This window comes from Etheostoma spectabile, unplaced genomic scaffold (genome assembly GCF_008692095.1).
Source record: "Etheostoma spectabile isolate EspeVRDwgs_2016 unplaced genomic scaffold, UIUC_Espe_1.0 scaffold285, whole genome shotgun sequence".
NCBI lineage: Eukaryota > Metazoa > Chordata > Actinopteri > Perciformes > Percidae > Etheostoma > Etheostoma spectabile.
In genome coordinates, this window is record NW_022605579.1 from 1,258,828 (window position 1) to 1,278,614 (window position 19,787).

Here is a 19,787-nt window from a genome sequence, read left to right on the forward strand (position 1 = left end):
AAAAAAAAGGCCCCCGTAACTCAGAGAGAGACGGATCAGGGACCCCCTTACTACATATATTCTATAAAATGAAATTTATTAAAGCATATTAAACTGGGCTTACAGTAATGTGAACGGCAGCCTAAATCCTTATATACATATATACATTTTTTACATAGATTACTAAGCTATAAAAATGATAATTGTCGGCATGATTTTATAAATCATGTTTTAATGTTAAACAAACAGACTGATTTATATCGGCTAATAATATGTTGGATTCTTATCAAGACTTTCATTTTGGAAAAATGTATCACAGGATATAATATAGCCAGGAAGGTTAATTCAGGGTTTAGTTCACAGTGTCTAATATTTGCTGCCCTGATTTGATTTTTTGTTCAGCCTACTGGTGTAATAGTTCCCATAACTTAAACAAAGTGTGCCCATAACATTATTCTTTTCTTTTATTTTGAAATAACAAAACAGAACACGTGACATGTCAGGGTCAGATAAATGCACCTCTCGTCTTCCGTGATAAATCGAATTATTATTTTAACCAGATTTTATTGACATAAATCAAAGTTTTTGAAAAAGAAGCCCAGCTTTTTTGAGCTGGCTGCTAAAATTAAACAATACGACAAGACACTGCTTCCATTTCTACCTGTACAAACCAAAAAGCTGTTAGATCATGTGACCTCTGTAAGCTTTACAAAATACTTGCATGAAGTGTTTTGCTTGTTTTGTTTTTTCTTTTCCTTTAGTAACTGTTATATCTTGTAAGGAAGAACTTGATGTCCACAACATCCAAAATCCTTCGAATGTTTAATGCAAACAAACAGGCATAACATCATTGCAGTTTACGAAGCTACTTTTTAACATGTCTACAGCTAGCAACAACTTCTTCGGTCTCTCCTGCACCTACCGACAACATCCTGTCAGCCTCACATTCAGAACTTAATGTAATAGCGCCTCCTTCTGGGACATTCCGTATTAGCAGCTAACTTTGAATACAGGATAAGGGAAATGAACTAGTATTCTTCATAAGTAAGTAATTGAGATATTACAGTTAGGATACCACAGTAACCCCCTGGCCCTTTTAGAACGCAGACTTTTAAGATGTACAGAAGATGTTCTTTTCTGATGTATGCCTGGATTCTTCAATACAAAATGAATTGAAAAAACAAAAAACAAAAACTCTCTGCTTCTGCTGCTGTAACACAAACTAAACACAAGAGGGAGAAGTTGTCAGCAACAGTAAATGCTCAGTGAACAAAGTAGATAGATAGATAGATAGATAGATAGATAGATAGATAGATAGATATATAAAATAACAGATACGACAGATAGACAGATAGATAGATAGATAGATAGATAGATAATAGATCGATTACAGATAGACAGATAGCTAGATAGATAGATAGATCGATAGATATAGATATAGACAGAATAGATAGATAGATAGATAATATATAGATAGATAGATAGATAGACAGACAGATAGAAGATAGACAGATATAGATAGATAGATAGATAGATAGATAGATAGATAGATACATATAGATAGATAGATAGATAATAGATAGATGATAGATAGATAAGATAGATAGATAATAGAGAGACAGATAGATAATATATATGATAGATAGATGAAGATAGATAGATAGATAGATAGAAGATAGATAGAATAGACAGATAGATAATAGATAGACAGATACAGATATATAGATAGACAGATAGATAGATAGATAGAGATACATATATATAGATAGACAGATAGACAGATATATAGATAGACGATAGATAGATAGTAGATAGATAGAATAGATAGATAGACGATATTAGATAGATAACAGATAGACAGATATATAGATAGACAGATAGATAGATAGATAGAGAGATAGATAGATAGATAGATAGATAGATAGATAGATATATAGATAGATAGATAGATAGATAGATAGATTCTTTATTCATCCCAAAATAAACTTTAGGCATCCAGTAGCAAGACAACCATAACACAACAAACACATATATCACACATACACAAGAATAACCCTTCTAAGTCAAATTTGATAGGAATATGTCATACCATATTGATATAGAATGGACTTCCATCACTAGGCAACAGCTGGGCTCCTTGTTAACTTCCTGTCATGTGATTTCATTCACATGCCATGCAACAGGAAATCAACTTGGGGCCATTTAGAATGTTTGGCTGTGTCTCAAACTGCCTACTTGCACACTTGAAACACTTCTTTTTAAGTATATAGTGTAGATAATGCAAAATGTCGGTGCACTGGAAGGACTCGGAGGACCACGGACGTCGGCAAGTTTTACAAAGTTTGAAAAAATGGCGGGCGATTCATGCAGTTTGTGCAAAAAAAACAATAACGTTGCTCATTTTCAGCCAAATAGTAGGAGGATCCTGCGTTGGCGTTGGAGACGTCGGAGGCGACGTAGTTTCCACGTGCTGGGAAGGAAGGGGTGAATGCACGTCCAGAAATTGTTTTTGTAAATAAAAGCAGGGATTAATTTATTCACATGTTCGTCACGCTTGTCATTTCCGGTAAGTGTTTTAACATTTCCTTTTGGGACAACACTAATCATCAAAAGTGGGCGCTACAGCAGGAAGTGGTCAGTGCACATTTGCAGTGTACTGAGGTATGCAAATATGAGACACTGCCTTTATGTATATTGTATATGGCATATACTGTGGCCCCTCAGCCACACCATAGACATATATATCTACAATCCACACCCATTCCGACCCCATAGACCCATACCACAGTACCATTGACCTTTGCATATCCCCTGCACCCATGCGGGTGTGTCCTGAATGCAGCTTGCTCATCAAAAGTGACCTCTTCCGCAATCTCAAATCCCAAAACAGCTGGGGAAAACGGAGAGAGCAGACTCAGAATACAACGTACATGGTCAAATCTGATTCTGGGTCTGGGCCTGTGCGCTCTCAAGTGTTGACCCGCGGACGGAGTCGTGCACAGAATTTGCTCTCTCCAATCTTTAGTCATCAATAAGCACTTGGCTAAGCAGTGAGCTGCACGCCCACGCGATATGTGGCACCTGGTGAGCGGGAGGGAGTGGGAGTTAAAGGAATACGCCACCGTTTGTTGAAGTAGTGCTTATCACGGTCTTCCAAGCTGTTTTTATAATGTCATGTCCCCTCTGGGGTTCTGTACTTTTTCACATCACTTTTCAACATTTACTATTATTAGATAGCAAATTGTTAAGATTTTGATGCATTAGACTGAGATAATACATTGATTACAGTGATCTTAAAAGACGTGCATGTAATTTAGGTCTCTGTAGGCAGAGATAGCAAATGTCTCAAAGTGTCAAAACATTTTTGAAGGTACACTTTTAGAAAAGTGCGTGGAACTACGGGATAATATACTGTGTTAAAGTGAAAGATTTTTGTGTATTGTTCTTTTACAGGTGTTTTTTTCGTACTTAGATTTTTGGATTGAAAGAAATGTCTGTTAACAATACATTGGATATACTATAAATTTAGAAAATATATATATATATATACTGTATATTTATATATATATATATATGTGTTTTTTTGGGGGGGATTAACAGAAATGTCTGTAAACTCAACGGAAAAGGGAATTTTCTGCCAGAACATTATCTGTTTTTCTACGGAAAAATTCTTGATAGGGCATGATTACGTCATACAGATAAATGATTGGACAAATCAGGTGGTGTTCTGTCTGACTCCCATAATCCCCCCTTGGCTTTTATAACCATGCACAATAGTATCCATGTGAGCTTCTACATCTGCATCTGGTGCTAAAAATGCCTTTGACGCTCCACGCCCTTGAACAAAAACAGTAACAGTGATTACACTGAGGAATAAGTCATAGCTGTACTTATTTGGTGTTTATTTACTGTTTCTTTTAGTAATATTTAGTTCACATCAATAGTTAAAGGTCCCTTTGCATGAATATTTCACTTTATGAGTTTTTTTAACAGGACTATGAGTTCCCCCAGCCTGCCTATGGTCCCCCAGTGGCTAGAAATGGTGATAGATGTAAACCGAGCCCTGGGTACCCTGCTCTGCCTTTGAGAAAATGAAAGCTCAGATGGGCCGATCTGGAATCTTTCCCCTTATGAGGTCATAAGGGGAAACGTTACCTCCCCTTTCTCTGCTTTGCCTGCTTTGCCTTTTTGCTTTTCAAATGAGCAAAGTGGCAGTTGGTCAAGCCACACCCCTAGCCGCCACCTTGTCCCCCCCCCTTCCACAATAGCTACAGACAGAAATGGAACATACCAAGGAAAGCTCATTGTGGGACTGGCTCTAGTGGCTGGAATTCTGCATTTTTGCAATTTTGGGAAAGAGACTTCAGATACAGTTTTAGGGGACCACTAAGGTCTATATAAAAGAGACTTCAGATACAGTATTAGGGACCACTAAGGTCTTTTTAAAAGGGACTTCAGATACAGTATTAGGGACCACTAAGGTCTATATAAAAGAGACTTCAGATACAGTGTTAGGGGACCACTAAGGTCTATATAAAAGAGACTTCAGATACAGTATTAGGGGACCACTAAGGTCTATATAAAAGAGACTTCAGATATGACTTTTATTGTTTGGGTTATAAAGCCTGTGACTTTACTGTTTCATTCACTCACTGCTCTCTTGATTGGTGTAATTTGTATTGCTGGTATTAATATTAATACCAGCCATGCATTTTCTTATAAACTGGTATTGTTTCAACAGGTCTGTGTAAGCCATGTTTCACACTCTCCCCCCCCTCCCCCAACTGATACTGCTAGTTTAGCACATAACCATTTCTCGTTGCCAGTTTGGTGATTAATAGCTGAGAGTATTAGTCCTGGATGCTCTGAATTCTAACACCCAGTCTCTATCTAAAGGAAAGCCACTTCTGCCCCTTCAGCAGTCACAACAAGACAACACACTGTTGAAAACTAATGGGATTCTCTTTCAAAAATGCTTCTCTAAGATTTGGGGATTTACTCAAAAACGTCAATATCAAGCACTTTCACGTATTAAGGAACATTAATATTATTGCATATGTATTGCTGGTCATTTTAACAAGCCACTGGCTAGCTGGGGCTTTCTAATTTAAAGGACTCAGGCTTAATAGACTGTATACATTAACATACTGTGATACTGTACCACCCCTTATCCCAAACATGAATAAAATATCCTTTTAATTTGTCGGACATGGGCATTGTTTCACAAAAGCATCCTTTGCTAAGATGATCTTAACCGATTTTCAATGGGACTAGGATCATCGTAGTCGTATGGTTCTGGTAAATAATAAATAAAGATAAAGTCGGTGACTGCCAATTTAAAAATCACATCTTTGTCGTTTCATTTTCAGTTTCTGTGTGAAGGACAAACTTTAAAATCACATTTTCAAGTTTAAAATGCTTGATTCCTTGCCAAATTAAAATAGAAACTCTACTGTCAGATCATTTTCGGTGCATCTAGGATATAATATTAGGAAAAATGAAAGCAAATTTGACTTTTAACTTTTTAACTGGGCAGACAAAATGAAATTGCAAACTAAGGCTACATCCACACACTAGTAATGCACCTAAGAAAAATGATGAGCTCCTACTCCAAATCTTCTTGGACACGCAAGAAGTAAACAACACGAGAGCACAGCCATGTGTTAAAGCTGTAATTTGTGGGTTACAGATAATTAAAACACTGTCTGAATAGCCCCGTAATTAAAAGTAAAAGTAAAAACCGAAAAAAGCAGGGCAAATTCAGCTGGAATAAATTAACTCTTCATGTAATCTCTGCATGTTTGTGTGGCTTCTTTGTGCTAAATGAGAAGAAAATGGCGGTTAGCATTCCTGGGTTTAAAGTCAAATTAAGAGGTCAGGACCCCGGTGAGTAAGGAACATGTTTTTATTTTTTTACTAAGAATGCAGCAATCCCTATTAAGGATAAGCAGTTGCACATTTTTGTATTCCCAACTTGTACATATTCAAATATTTGTTCTTGTATTCTATCCTGCTATTATTTCATGTATAGTATGTGTATGTATATTTCATGCGTATTGTATGTATGTATATTGTATCCTATGTGCTGTGTGACTGATATTATGCTGCTGTCACACTATAATTTCCCATTTTGTTGGGATCTAGCTATCACACCCACGCCCAAACGGAGAGCCAGTGGTTTCTGTAGGTTTGTGTGAAAGTCTCAGCGTCTCAGTACTAGCAGGACCGTTTCTGGGACAGGCTGCAGGAACCCTCCCTGAGCCTCTCTGACACTGACTTATTACTGCTTCTCAGACCCAGACTTCCCATCCCAGACCTCCCCCAGGATTTCTCATGTTAGTTGTCGATGATGAGGTTATTTCCACATTCCTGGGCCCTTAAACAACCGCCCATTAACAAGAAAACTGGGCTTATTTTGCAATACTATCATCATTGCTCTCATTTCTTTCAAATTTGAAAAGTTGACAAAAAGGACAATAAAGTGGAGATGGAGCCAGAGGGGAATACCAACCTAACGTCACTCACCAGTAATATTTGTGTATCCTGTCCTTTACAATGAAACATGAGCATGTATTTACATTGTGCTTTACCTCAGTGAACTTTGGTGGGGGTGGTAAGTAACCCTCATACCCTGAACCCACCCTGTCCCTCCCGATGACTCCAGTCATCACTTACATCATTTATAGGTTTGGATAAGGCTGATTATTTGTCAAGAGTTTGCATAACAGACAGACATGGTAGCTAGGTTTACTCACGTGCAATGACATTTTACAATGAGCATCATTTTTAGTCATGAGTTGTCAACTATTAAATTAATTGCCCACTATTTTTTAGGCTTGTATTCTGTATTCTGTAACAGAATGCATCTTGAAAGTATCCTTCCCAACACTGGTCCTTAATTCCTAAGCCATAACTACGGAATATTAAACAATCATATCTGGGGCTGTCCTCGACTAAAGACATTCTTAGTTGACTCACGCTTATGTGATTTTGTCGACTAATCGATTAGTTGATTTATTTGTAAAACTGAGTTTCTACACAATTAATCTTGCAAAAGCACCACTTTAAATCTTGTGTTCACCAGAAATGTGCTCATAAGTTTCTTGGAAATGAGTAATTAAGCATGAATACGCATAATAAATGACTAGTCAACTTAAGAAATCTTAGTTGACTAATACCAAAAACACATGTTAGTTGAGTAATCGACTAAGAGGGGACAGCTCTAATCATATCAAGGATGATAAAGTTACCATCCTCAGATGTCAGGCAATCAAGCAAGAAAGAAAGAAATATGTTGTCATAAAACAGAGTGTAATAAATGTATAATAATGCCCACGACGGTTCCCCAAACCCACATCTCAATCTGTACAAGTTCTAAACAATTCACTGGTTTCAGCCTCTTAAATATCAACGTTTGTTGTTGGGACTTTTGTGCCGTTGGTCGGACATTTTATGGGTTAAATGACTTGTCAGTGTCTTGGTTTTTGAGGTAAAAGTGTTTCCACCCCTGGATCTTGGGCTTTGGGAAAACACCGATCCACATTTTTCCCCATTTTCTAACATTTTATAGACCAAACAACTAATAATCCACAGATCAATCAACAAAAACAAAGGAAAAGATTGTTAGCTGCAGCCATCTTGACTCTATGCCTTCCTCATCCTGCCAAAGACTCACTTGTCAAGACTCTGTGTAACCTCCATGTGAACATTTTAATTCCATACAGGTTTTTCATAAGTATTTCTGCACAGTAACACACTGAAACACTTACTAAATGTTGTCTGGCTAAATGAACATTTAATACAAGTCAATGACAGTGCCATGTCATTGTCTCAGTGCCGCAGTGTATGTGTTGATCAGACCACTGGGAGTCACCAAAGTCATAATTGCATCCTACATCTGGCTTTAACCCTTGTGTTGTCCTCCGTCTGTTTTAACTTTACCTCTTTACAAAACCTAAAGTATAAATCATCACCCAATTCGGCGTTCTTAGCCAACTTCATTCCAACTTCTTACCACTACTTTTACACTTCTTGTTGGAATTCAGTGGCCAACTTCATTTATATGAAATTATACCTAATTTATGAGTTTAAAAAAAGCAGAAATTCTGAATTATTTTGACTAATTGTTAAGATCAGAAGATGTGGAGTGGATAATGGCAGGCGGGTACACTGTATGTCAACGTTTTGTCACTATAATGTTTTTTTTGGAACCATTCACGTTATATTTGGGCACTTTGGTTGAAAGAAACTCAAATGTATGACTTTGAAAACGGGTCAAATGAGGGTTAAGTAGCTCAGATGCCAGCCTCGGCCTAACTCCAACAGCCTATGTCACTGTGACAGGATGCAGATAATGAGCCATACAGCATATAGTCAGTTACTTCACCACTGAAAGTTTCCATGAGGTGTTAGCTTACAGTATGACTACAAAACATGACAATACAAACCATGAATATGAATATGGTGAAAACATGTACACCCAATGGTTCCCAAACTTTTTCATGTCACGGACCCTTAAACTGAAACAAACTAGAACCCGGACCCCCATTTGATGAAATTTTGTCTTATTACAGAAAGTATATGAAACCCACGTACAAGATAGTCACACTTTATATCATTGTATTTATTATGGATGGAATTGGAGTGACAATAGGCTAAGTATTCCCAATTTTGCTGGGGACCCCCAGGAGCCACCTCAAGGACCCATGGGGGGCCCTGGACCCCACTTTGGGAACCACTGATGTAAGCTACATTTTTATAATGAGTCCATCAACTCAAACATTTTCATATACCTTCATATTGTGACTCAAACCCTGACATTATCAGTTCAATAACGCACTCACTAATGCACATATTGTGTTGCAAGTCTGGATTTCTTGGCGGATATAAGTAGGCTACGTTATTATTACGTTACGTAATATACGTTAGATATCCAGATTGTAAAACAATTTTATCAATATGTTGGGGTTAATTGAAACGAAAACCGGGCGCCGTTACGTTTCCTTCCAAAAAATATTAACTGTTGCAAAATGAGTTGTGTGTAAACGTGTGTGTGGTCAGTAATAGAGCGGGCGCATATGTACTTGAAGGTTTATGCCTCGATGCAAAGGTCGAAGGTTCGAATCCGACCTGTGACGATGTCTTCCCCCTTTCTCACCAAACTGTCTGGTCCAAAAATTAAAGGCGGAAATGCCCAAAAGTAATCTTTCAGCAAAAAAAAAAAGTTGTATGTAGCCTAAACGTCATTTCTCGGAGTCATGGTTGTCTTGACAATCACTAGGTGGATTTGGGTTGCCCCCCCACCCCGAAGGTCCCGCCTACCTAAAGTCAGTCGGGCTGCTGTCTGACCGGTCTCCATTTCGCAGCGGACCCTCAGACAACACATAACCGCTTTCCGGACGAGCCGCGCCCGCTGTAGGACCGGACTGTTTCCCGCTACTTTTCTCTCTCTTTGTGCCTCAGGGTCAGGCCGTTTATCCCCGCTGGAAGTATGAGTGTAGCGGTGGCAGAGGGCTGCTTTCTGTCCGCTCTGCAGCCCAACTCGTCCTGCACCGCCTATGGGCTTCCCTCGGACGGTATGTCTCCGGCCAGGAGGGTCCGAGAGCAGGTTCGGATGCGACTGGCTGAGAAGAAGTCCTCCTCCCTGCCCAGGCTGGACGACTCTCTCTGTGGATCAACAGGTGAGCTACATCACTTTAAAAGTCGGCCTCCCCAGCTGCTTAATGTTAGATAGGGTAGCCAACACGTTGTTTTCCAGTCAATAAACTACAGGTTGAAGACCTACTACTACTGCTGCCAGACCGTTAAATACACATGATGTAATAGCATGGACAGGGCTGCCATTAAAAACATGCTGATAGGGAACAAAAAGGCACAGTTAACTGTGGTGGAGGTGGTGTAAAATGTATCCACCAACGGTCAAAAGTTTGGGGTCACTTAGAAATTTCCATTGCACTCCATTATAGACAGAATACCAGCTGAGATCAGTTGCATTGTTGTTTTAACCAGGGCAGCAGTTTTCATATTACATTATGTGCTTACATAATTTCAAAAGGGTTCTCCAATGTTTTCTCAGTTATATATATCAGATAAATTAACAGAATGTGCCTTTGGAAGATTGGATGAATGCTGCTTAAAATGTGCAGTGTAGATATTGCATTAAAGATCAGCCCCCCCACTCAGATCAGCTGTCTAGAATGGAATGGAATGGAAATTTGTAAGAGACCCCAAACCTTTAACTGGTACTGTACATATTCATAAGGTCATGAACAGAGTTAAAGATGCGTTAGTGAAGGATGCATTTGCAATATCTGGAAGGGCATTGGTGCAATATTTTTTAATTTGATTGTGTGGGTCTAATATAATACTACATTTTTGCAATACTTAATTTATTGATCACTGCTTGATTTAATGGGAAATATACAATCTGGGTAGAATATATTTGCAGTTTTAGAGGGAGGATGTGCAGTAGGTTCTCTTTCTTTGTGTGTGTGTGCATGTGTGTGTATGTGTATGTGTATCATTGAATGTTAAGTTGATTACATTTGTATTGGACAAATATATGTGTATTAGTGGACAAATACATTTGTCCACATATTAGTGGACAAATGTATGTGTATTAGTGTGTTTGTGTGCAATGTGTTGCAGTTTTTGTTCTCTTGACTGCCCGAGTCAGATTTCTCCTAAAGGAAACAATAAAGGCATATCTTATCTTGTCTTGTCTTATCTTATCTTATAAATGAGTTGCATTGATTGTTATTTGAGCAGTTAGGCAGTGGAACAAGTTGTAAATGCAAGAGTATTAGCATCAAATGAAGTTGCTGTGGTGCAGGTCTTAGCAAACAGTTGCCTATTTACAATCCTGCTGCTACTGAGCAACATTAGTAGCTTCTTAGGAATTTCTGGCCACCTGATGGATGTCTAAAAGTCTAAAATTCAGTCTTTTTGGCTCTGTTTTCGTCTCTACCAACTCCTGAGGGAAACACCTGATGCTTTAACTATTAAATGTCCCACTGTGTTCACCAGCTGCTCACAAACTGTGTCTGTTTGGCGATTGGTGCTGGGCAGGTAGTGGTCAGTGGGTTTATCAGAGCATTTGTGCTGGAAACAGCTGCTTGCTGGCTGAAAAGAGTGAAGTCTTAAACAATGAGCTGAAGGAGTTATGCTTAACTGTTTGAAGTAGCTGAGGGTCGCTGCAGTTTTGGGGAGACATTCTTGGGTGGGTTCGTCATTAGAAGTGGCCACTTTGACATTACACCTAGTCACATGATCTGTTGTTAATGTAAAATATTGATGAGTGCAGCTTCAAAGCAATGTTGGATTTCCATTTAGAGACACCACTTTTACCTCAAAACCCAGATACAGACAAGTCATTTAACCCATAAAATGTCCGACCAACTGCACAAAAAGTCCCAACAACAAACCTTGATATTTAAGAGGTTGAAACCAGTGAATTGTTTAAAACTCGTACAGATTGAAATGTGGGTTTGGGGAACCGCTGTGGACTCTATTACACTCGGTTTTATGATGACATATTTCTGTCTTTCTTGCTTACTTGCCTGACATCTGAGTATGGTAACCTTATCATCCTTGATAAGAAGAATATTCCGTATTTCCGGTTTAGAAACTTAGGACCAGTGTTGGCAAGGATACTTTCAAGATGTATTCTGTTACAGAATACATGCCTAAAAATGTAATTTGTAACGTATTCCGTTACGTTATTCAATCTGAGTAACGTATTTTAAATATTTGGATTACTTCCAAATTGAATTGCATTTAAAAAATGTAGAAATGCGGCAATCATATCCTGCTTACTGAACATGCCGATTCTGGTGTGTTCTTCTGTTCCAACTGGCTGAATGTGTATATGAAGCAGATACATTTTTGTATTTGTAGTCCTGAACTGCATATCCTACTAACCGCAGTCTTGCTACCACAAGCTAATGTTAGCTAACGTTAGGTAGCATGTCAAACGGGGCTAGTCAGTCTTTCAACGGCTCTGGGGCTAATAGATCAGCACATAGGAGGATGTAAAGGTAACGTCAACTAAACAGGTAACTGATACAACTATAAAATAGCAAGGTGACCAGTAGTAAAACTAAAGCAGACGACTAGCCTTGGCTAATTAAAAAAATAAGTTACTTTGAAATACTTCAGGTTGGAGGTGGAGTCATTTGGACAGTGAAAGGAGATTGGTTGCTGCAAGCGGAGGTTGCACTGCACAGTTAGATTTAGTTTTCCCTGTTATTTCTTTAATGTGAAATGATGTTTGAATTTCCAAGATTGAAACGCATTCCTGTCCTGGTTCTGTTGTGCCGGTTCCCGGTTCCATCTCTACCTCCATCAGTGATCACACATTTTCATATTGGGGCTTCTGGGAAATGCAATCAACTCATGAAACAGAGAAGTACCGTCAGAACTGGCCAATTATCAGGGCCTTTATTTGGCATTTTGCAGATTATCAGTATCTGTGTTTTATTTGACCAGTAATTAAAAAATGGGCTTCTTTGGCGCCGCTACAGCTCTGTTAGACAAACTGAAACTTAAACTTTTGTGTTGGAGTTTTGTAACATTCCAAATTGTTAATTTTTACAAAAGATTTTCTTTTTTACTGTGCAATAAATGCCGATCGGTTCCAAATATTGGTTTCATTATCAACTTATAATCGGTATTGGCCTTGAAAACCATTATCAGTCAATTCTTACTGTTGAGTGCCATCCCATGATGATGTGGAATTTGGAAATTCAAATTCCTTATCACTTTTGGGGTTTAGAAAATGTGTTAAAACGTGCACATGCTTGTTCATGTGTTCAAGTTCCCCCCCGGCTGTTTAAAGGACTTTAAAGTCCACTCTGTTTATATCTGGGTCCTTACAATTTCAACATTTCACAGTTTTTTGAACGGAGATGTCACATTTATAAATTCAACAAAATGTGTATAACATAACACTTTACCCAAAAGTGATGTAAATAAGGTCAAAATAGCTTTTTATTCTTGTTTGTTGTTGACCCACTACACAGGTTTGTATTTGTCCACTATAGGAACCACATGGTGTGCTACTTCCTGCTCATTTCCTGTTTTTTTCCTGCCATGGAAACGTTAATTCTGACATCAGAGGTTCCAGTCAGGATGGTTTTGAGTCATGACTGTTCACATCTTGAACAAGAACTGTTTTTGGTATTAGTTAGCAAGTATAAAACAAAAGTGATGAGTGAGATAGTACTTTTATTTTGGAAGTGTGGTTGTTTGAGGTACATATCCATAGTGTATTACTACAGTAGATGGCGGGTGTCACGCGGTAGCCAAAAGTATTGTAGCCACGTAAAAAAATAGATATCTGTATAGGTGCGCTAAATAATATTTTCATCGCTTTACCTTGCCGTCAGACCGCGCTTACCAATGGGGAACTGAATCCGTTATCTCTGCTCTCTTCGAAGCCACCAGACTCCTCTGACAAAAACGTTGTTTTAAGTCAAAAACCACTGGAGTTGTTGCTCTACCGCTGCTTCCATCAACATTCATCAAATGGCTCAAAGCAGGATTTACCCTGCAGAGATCTGAGGAGCAGTTAACCATAGTCCTCATACATCCACCGGAGTTTAAAATGGCAACACAGAGAAAGTCCAAGGGTATGGATCTCTGGCCTAAATGAAGAAGCAATACCGGAAGTGAAACGTCGGTGGATATAGACTAGGGGCGTGCTAAACGCCATCTGCTGTAACTAACACACTGACTATGAAGAAGTACCTCATACAACCACATTTCAAAAAATCTGAACTTTCTCTTAAAGTACATAGATCCACCTTATTGTCTCTGCTTTGACATGTGAAGGTTTATCATAGTGACCAGTCAGCCTGGGAAGTTCAGATGACCCATCTGTCTCATCGCAGGCCAAATGGAGACCTGGCATTAGTCTTTTCAAATGGAATGTACGGGAGAGGAAGGGGAAATCCCTCCCTCCTCCTTAGACGGCTCCTTCTTCTGTCTGATAAGACTGCAGCCCCATAGTTTGACCCAACAGAGGGTCAGGATGTTGTTTGAAAGCTGAATGTAAGCTTTTTGTGAGATCCTCATTCATTAGTAAAAATGACTAACTGCATATCTCCAAGCCAAGAGATTACTTTTCATTAGAAATCTCCATTACACATACACAGTTTTAGTTGGAAAACCAGAAAAATTTAAGTAAATGTAATTTGCTATTTCCCAGGTGATAATCCAACACATACCTGGGGCTTGGAAACTGAGTGTGGTGCTGTCCCCACATAGCAGCATCTCTGGCCGAGGACATTTAAAACACCCGCTTGAAACTACCCAGCCACTAATCCTGTTTATAGAACCAACGTAAATAACAGCAGCAACTGTTGCATTAATCTAGAATTATATCTATTCTAAATTATTCATTTCCACTAAAACCACACTTTTTATGTTAGGTGGAGCTATGCCCTACTCACCCCCAAATGACCGGTCGCCTCATCACACACAGTCCAAAAATGTTGAAAACAGTACCAGTGTGTGTGCCAGATTAAGCTCCTCGGGTCAAATTGACCTGTTTTTCTATATCAATGTTCTTTTTAACAACCCAAAATAACATGATTGATTCCACACAACGCTCTTTGTCAAGTACAAATCTCTACTTTCATGATTTTTATTCAATTTTATAGCAATTGAAGAAAAAAATTGAAGTAGTTTTGAAATAGTATTGAGTAAAAGTTGACATATTCCAGTCTGTGATTATCCATCAACATCCATTCATTTAATTATTTTAGTCTAAATAATTCCTATATTCTGCTTTTATAACTCAAACATTAGGTAAAATTTCCTATAAATTAGGTTTATTGACCATAAATTCCAAAAATAACTGTAAAACAAAAGTTAAAAAGTTAGTGTTACGTAGTCAAAAAAACGTTGCCAGTAAATATTTAGAATTGTAGAAAACAGATTTTACTTTTTAAAGGCAAATTTTTATTTTAAGTCTGTTTATGTTTGTTTTTTTTCATGATCTAAGTCAGTGCATTACCCGTTGGGAACTAAGTTTGGAATTTCTTTTGTGTGACATTTGAAGTTGAATGGAACTGAATGAGCCAAAAAAGGTTTGGCCAAATCGGATAAAGTTCCCACATGGTGGTCGGAATTCAACATAGTCTGGATGCAGTCCAAACCACAATGAGCGTGATAACAAAGGAAACAGATGGGGAGGACGAGTGGAGCAAAATAAGGCGAATTTGGATGGAAATGAGATGCTTGTGTGAAGTGATGAAGATGGCTGTGAATGACCAGGGGTGTCAACTCCAGTCTTTCAATTGTAATGTACACGTTGAAAGAGAAATGCAAGTGAGCTGATGTCTGGTTCAACACCCCTCCTAAGCTCAGTGACCACCTTCTGTGTGGAACATTCCTTTCCAATCTCCGCTTTAAAGCATGTTATCAGAGTCTATTTTAGACCGGTCTCTGCCGGTGGGGTCAGGCAGGCTTTCATTGTCTGATTTTTTTCACTTACAAGTCCATGGCTATCAGGGAAAATTGGATATTCTCTGATCTGATGGTATTTGACAGTTGAGAGAAAGGTTCCCTCAGTTATGGCACTTCTGGCCTTTCGGATTTGTCCTGAGACCTAAAATAAGGCATTCTGGACATACTGGCAGAAACTCAAAGCATTGGATTTTAACTTGGAATTTACATGTCCAAGTGAAAGTAAAAACACAAGGAGTTTTTTTATTTCATTACCTGAGGTAGTTAAAAACAACTAAGTTTAAAGGGTTGTGAAAACATCCTTATCCCCAACTGTTGTTGGAAAAAACTGATGAGTTTACAGTTAAGTGAGATAAGAAGCAAAGAGCATAAGGACTGTAACCATCCTAACCACCTAGGCCCGGGTCAAACTTTCAATCCAAAGCAGTGACAGGAGTCCATTCTATACGCAATCCTGTCACAATAATTATACTAAATGTGAGCTTGGATGAGAGGAGATGGGAGTAGACCCTGACATAATACCACTGCAACACCTGTGCTGTAGTGTAAAGATGGTGATGTTCATTGGTTATTACATATATTATGTTAGTATTGGTCGGGTTGGCACTAAACTGGCAAACCTTACCATTTGTCTAGTTGCCAAAGACATATCAAAATATCCCCCCTTAAAAGTCCAACTTAACAACTATTGACCAGATTGCCATAGGATGGATGAGCCATTTCCATTTTGGCTTTCTTCAACACTCTGGTAAGAATGTTAAAGCCACAGTTCAACTTTTTTTGGGGAAATATGCTTATTTACTTTCTTACCAAGGGTAAGAGGAGAGCGTTTATACCACTCATGGCCGTACACTAAATATAAATCTTCAGCCAGTAGTGGGTTTGGCCACAACGGTTTCCCGTCATATGTCTGTCTATTTTAAACATATAACCTTCTTTTAGTGCAACCCTTTGTTACATCTTAGCCCCGTGGATTTTCAATATGTTTGTTTCATCCCACACCTTGGCATTGTGAGGAGTAAATTATGTTGCAGATGATTGTAAGTCTCTCTTGTGTATGTAGTTTAGACTTGTGTTGAAGACCAAGGTGTTGGAGAACAAGTTGTTTTTTGGATATCATGAGACAAGGACTGGAGTTGTTGTAAAAGATGAGTTTGTGACAGAGATGGGTTGAGAAACCATGGTGTTGAGATAGGGTTGGCTCGGTATCACGACCCAATAATGGCTCATGGGGAATATGAGGAGCTGCACACATTCCATAACCAAGATAAATACATAATTCACTCAGAGACTTCTTGTTTTGCAGAGCCAAAGAGAAAGCTGTCTCATCTGGGCTTAATCACAGTCATAAACGTTTGAGCGAAGAGTTGATTAAAAACACACTTAAACATTCCAATATTCTGGATTTCTCGTGGCATGTGAGTGTTTTTGTTCAGACACAGTAACTAAGTATTAGCCTACTTCTAACCTTTTGACTTTGTGTCTCAGTTGCATGTCTGTCACCAGTTTAAAGTTGAGATATGGGCCTTCAGTAAAGCGCTAAAAGACATATCTAGGGTAGACTGGATACGACACCAGACAACCTGATAGAGAAGTCTGGACATAGGGGAGTTGCAGCAGAGAAACACCTACTCTCCTGGATCACTGCCCAGATAGAAAGCTAGTTCAGAAACATACACAGTAACGTCATGTTATGTTAGATCCGAATTAGTTTGTATGACATGTTGTCTGACAACCTCTGAAATCATAGGTTTTTTCCCCCAAACAGCCACATGTGAAGGCAGAGTATACAGTTGACCTTCATGAAGACAGAGGAGATGTAATGACCTTTTAATTATGGGGATAACAGTTCACATTTTCTGACAGGCTCTTGAAAGCATTTACAGTGTTGCGCTCGGTTGTTTACTTGCAAAGTAGCAGAAATAGTTGTGTTAAGAATGAAAAAAGAGCTAAAGAGCTCCCTTCTCATCCCCGCACAGCTGGTTGTGAATGTCAGACACAGGCCTCTCTAATCCGATGCCGGAAAGCAGTGGTTGTTCGAGCCTATCCGACAATGTGTCAGAAGCTGTTCTGATGGAGTATAATGGCAGTTTAAGTAGTCAGCTGCGGTCTATTGGCACAAAACCACCACTGACATTGTGGACAACACAATTACTGGAGCCCTGTTAGTGATATTACCACTGACTTCCAACTACAGAGTCTGGAGTTTGGTCGACTAATCGCTCTCCCAGGAGAATGAACTGCATGACAGTCAGCCAACATTGTAGTTTGCCCGGGGGGTGGAGCTTCTATGTTCCAGCTACTGGTACAGATGATTAACCGAATAGGTCAGCCAGTGCTGAAGGCTGATGTATTCTAATGCTAAAGGCTAAAAAAGTGGACAGTTCCACTAGGAACTATTGTTCATTGCTTTACATTTTAAGTATTTGTAATGAGATTTAAGTTCTTCAACAAAGAAATGGGAGTCACCTGGGTAATTTAAACATTAGTGCGTTGATACAAAGCTAATTAAGACTCCACACAACTCTTTCTGTACTTCCCAGTATGGCTGTGTTTAGAAATTGGTGTCATCCGGTGACTTTCGCACATAGAAACTTTAGTGAAGATAATGACCTCTTCTGAAGAGCCCAAATTGTTTTTTCATTGTCCGTGTCCTCCTTGGCTACTAACAACTGAGTGGAGGAGGTAGAGGGTGAAGCGCGATCACGGAAGGCTTGTATCATGTCAATGCACCAACAGAATTGTTATTGTCATTACTTAGAATTCCTCATTTGGAAGACAGAAACCATGCCCTATTGTTTTAACAATAGATTGTTTTATGACTGATTATAAATACAGTATTTTCCTATTTGTAAAATCTGAACTACTGTTTTGTTTTTGCCATAAGTTTGGTATGACAAATAGCTCTAAATAGTATAATACCATGATTATGTGGTACCCATGAGCCATTGCTATTGCTGTAGAAGACACCTGCCAGAGGTATGAATCCGAGCTGCAGCAGTTAAAGGTATAATATGCATTTATGTACATAAAGAACTGTGTACAGCATTTGAGGCGGAGTCCAGTTAATTTGTATGCGAGTTGCTCAGTGGCACATGAAGCCATCATGTACCCAAACCTGTGTGTAAAATTACCCTAATGATCAGCGCTCCTCCCGTACTATAAGGCCCATAGAGCTTTACTCAAAGGCAGAGCAGGATACCCAGGGCCATTTCTAGCCACTGGGGACCATAGGCAGGCTGGGGGTACTTATATTAATGTTAAGAAACCTCATGACGTGAAATTTTCATGCCATGGGACCTTTAACTCTCCACTAACTTAAATGGGGATTACATCATGCTTTTTGTCCAAACTTTCCTAATGTTTTTGGACCAAATGGATTAAATTGTGATAGTTAAATGGGTCAAACAAAGCAGTGAATCAGCTGAATTAAACTGTATTTTCTGATTTTTTCACTGCGGTTACATTGTAAAGGACAAATAAACACACACTCGCGAAAAGGTGCCACATTGACGGATTATGAGTGAATGCAGAGCTTCCGTCTGTGTGTGTGTCGGTTAAACTTGTGCGTTGGGATGAAATGCTGAAGGCTGTGACAAAGCAGCGGTACCTGGAAATGAGAACTGGCTGCAATCTTTGCTTTGTCGTCTCGTTGTCTACCCCTTAACGGAAAAACTGCTGACTGTGCATAGTGTGGTCTGTATATTTTTTATTTATATTTCTTATCGACAAAAAGGGGACCCTGCAGAAAAGGTTTGTAAACCACTGAAAACAAGGTTTAAAAACATTGGAGCACTCCTTTAAATATTGGTGCATCAAATTTGATAAAATGGCTTATTTTGTGTGAAAAACTAAATAATTACAGCTGACAAGAACCCTTATAATTAAAAGCTTTAGTCCTCTCTGTGGTTGCGTTTCTGCATAATGAGAGATCGAGATGACATGTGCTGTGCATGTTCTCCCTATTGTGGTGATCTTGTATGAACATACCTACCCCCACCCCCACCCCTGACCTAGTGATGCTTACGCTCAGGCATGCAGGCCAGTCCCCTCCCAGCAGCATCTCCTCCCTCCTCCTTCCTTCCGTCCTGCTGGACTGGATGGCGTGTTTTGTTCTTCTCCTAGTATTTTACTACAGGCTAGGCCCCCCCCTTTCCTCTCTCTGTTCAGCTCACAGCTGCTCACTTCTGTATTGTTTTACAGAACAACTACTCCTGGGTGGTCATTCATACATGTGGTTAGTGTCTTAATGTCTATGTTCCATCTGTCAGTTGAATCAATCTGTTTTACAGTAGTTCTGCCCATCATGTACAAGTGGAGGCTGGGGGTGCGGCCTTGAC

General features: G+C 39.1%; 1 protein-coding gene across 1 annotated transcript in view; it reads left to right on the forward strand.

Annotated features, from left to right (window-relative positions):
- Positions 1–9,469: 9,469 nt before the first annotated feature.
- Positions 9,470–19,787, forward strand: part of LOC116686019 (plakophilin-3) — a 38,255-nt gene continuing 27,937 nt past the window's right edge. Inside the window, exon 1 of the mRNA XM_032510936.1 lies at positions 9,470–9,659. Within this exon, the coding sequence (XP_032366827.1) occupies positions 9,470–9,659 (190 nt within the window). The remainder of the gene's footprint in view (positions 9,660–19,787) is intronic.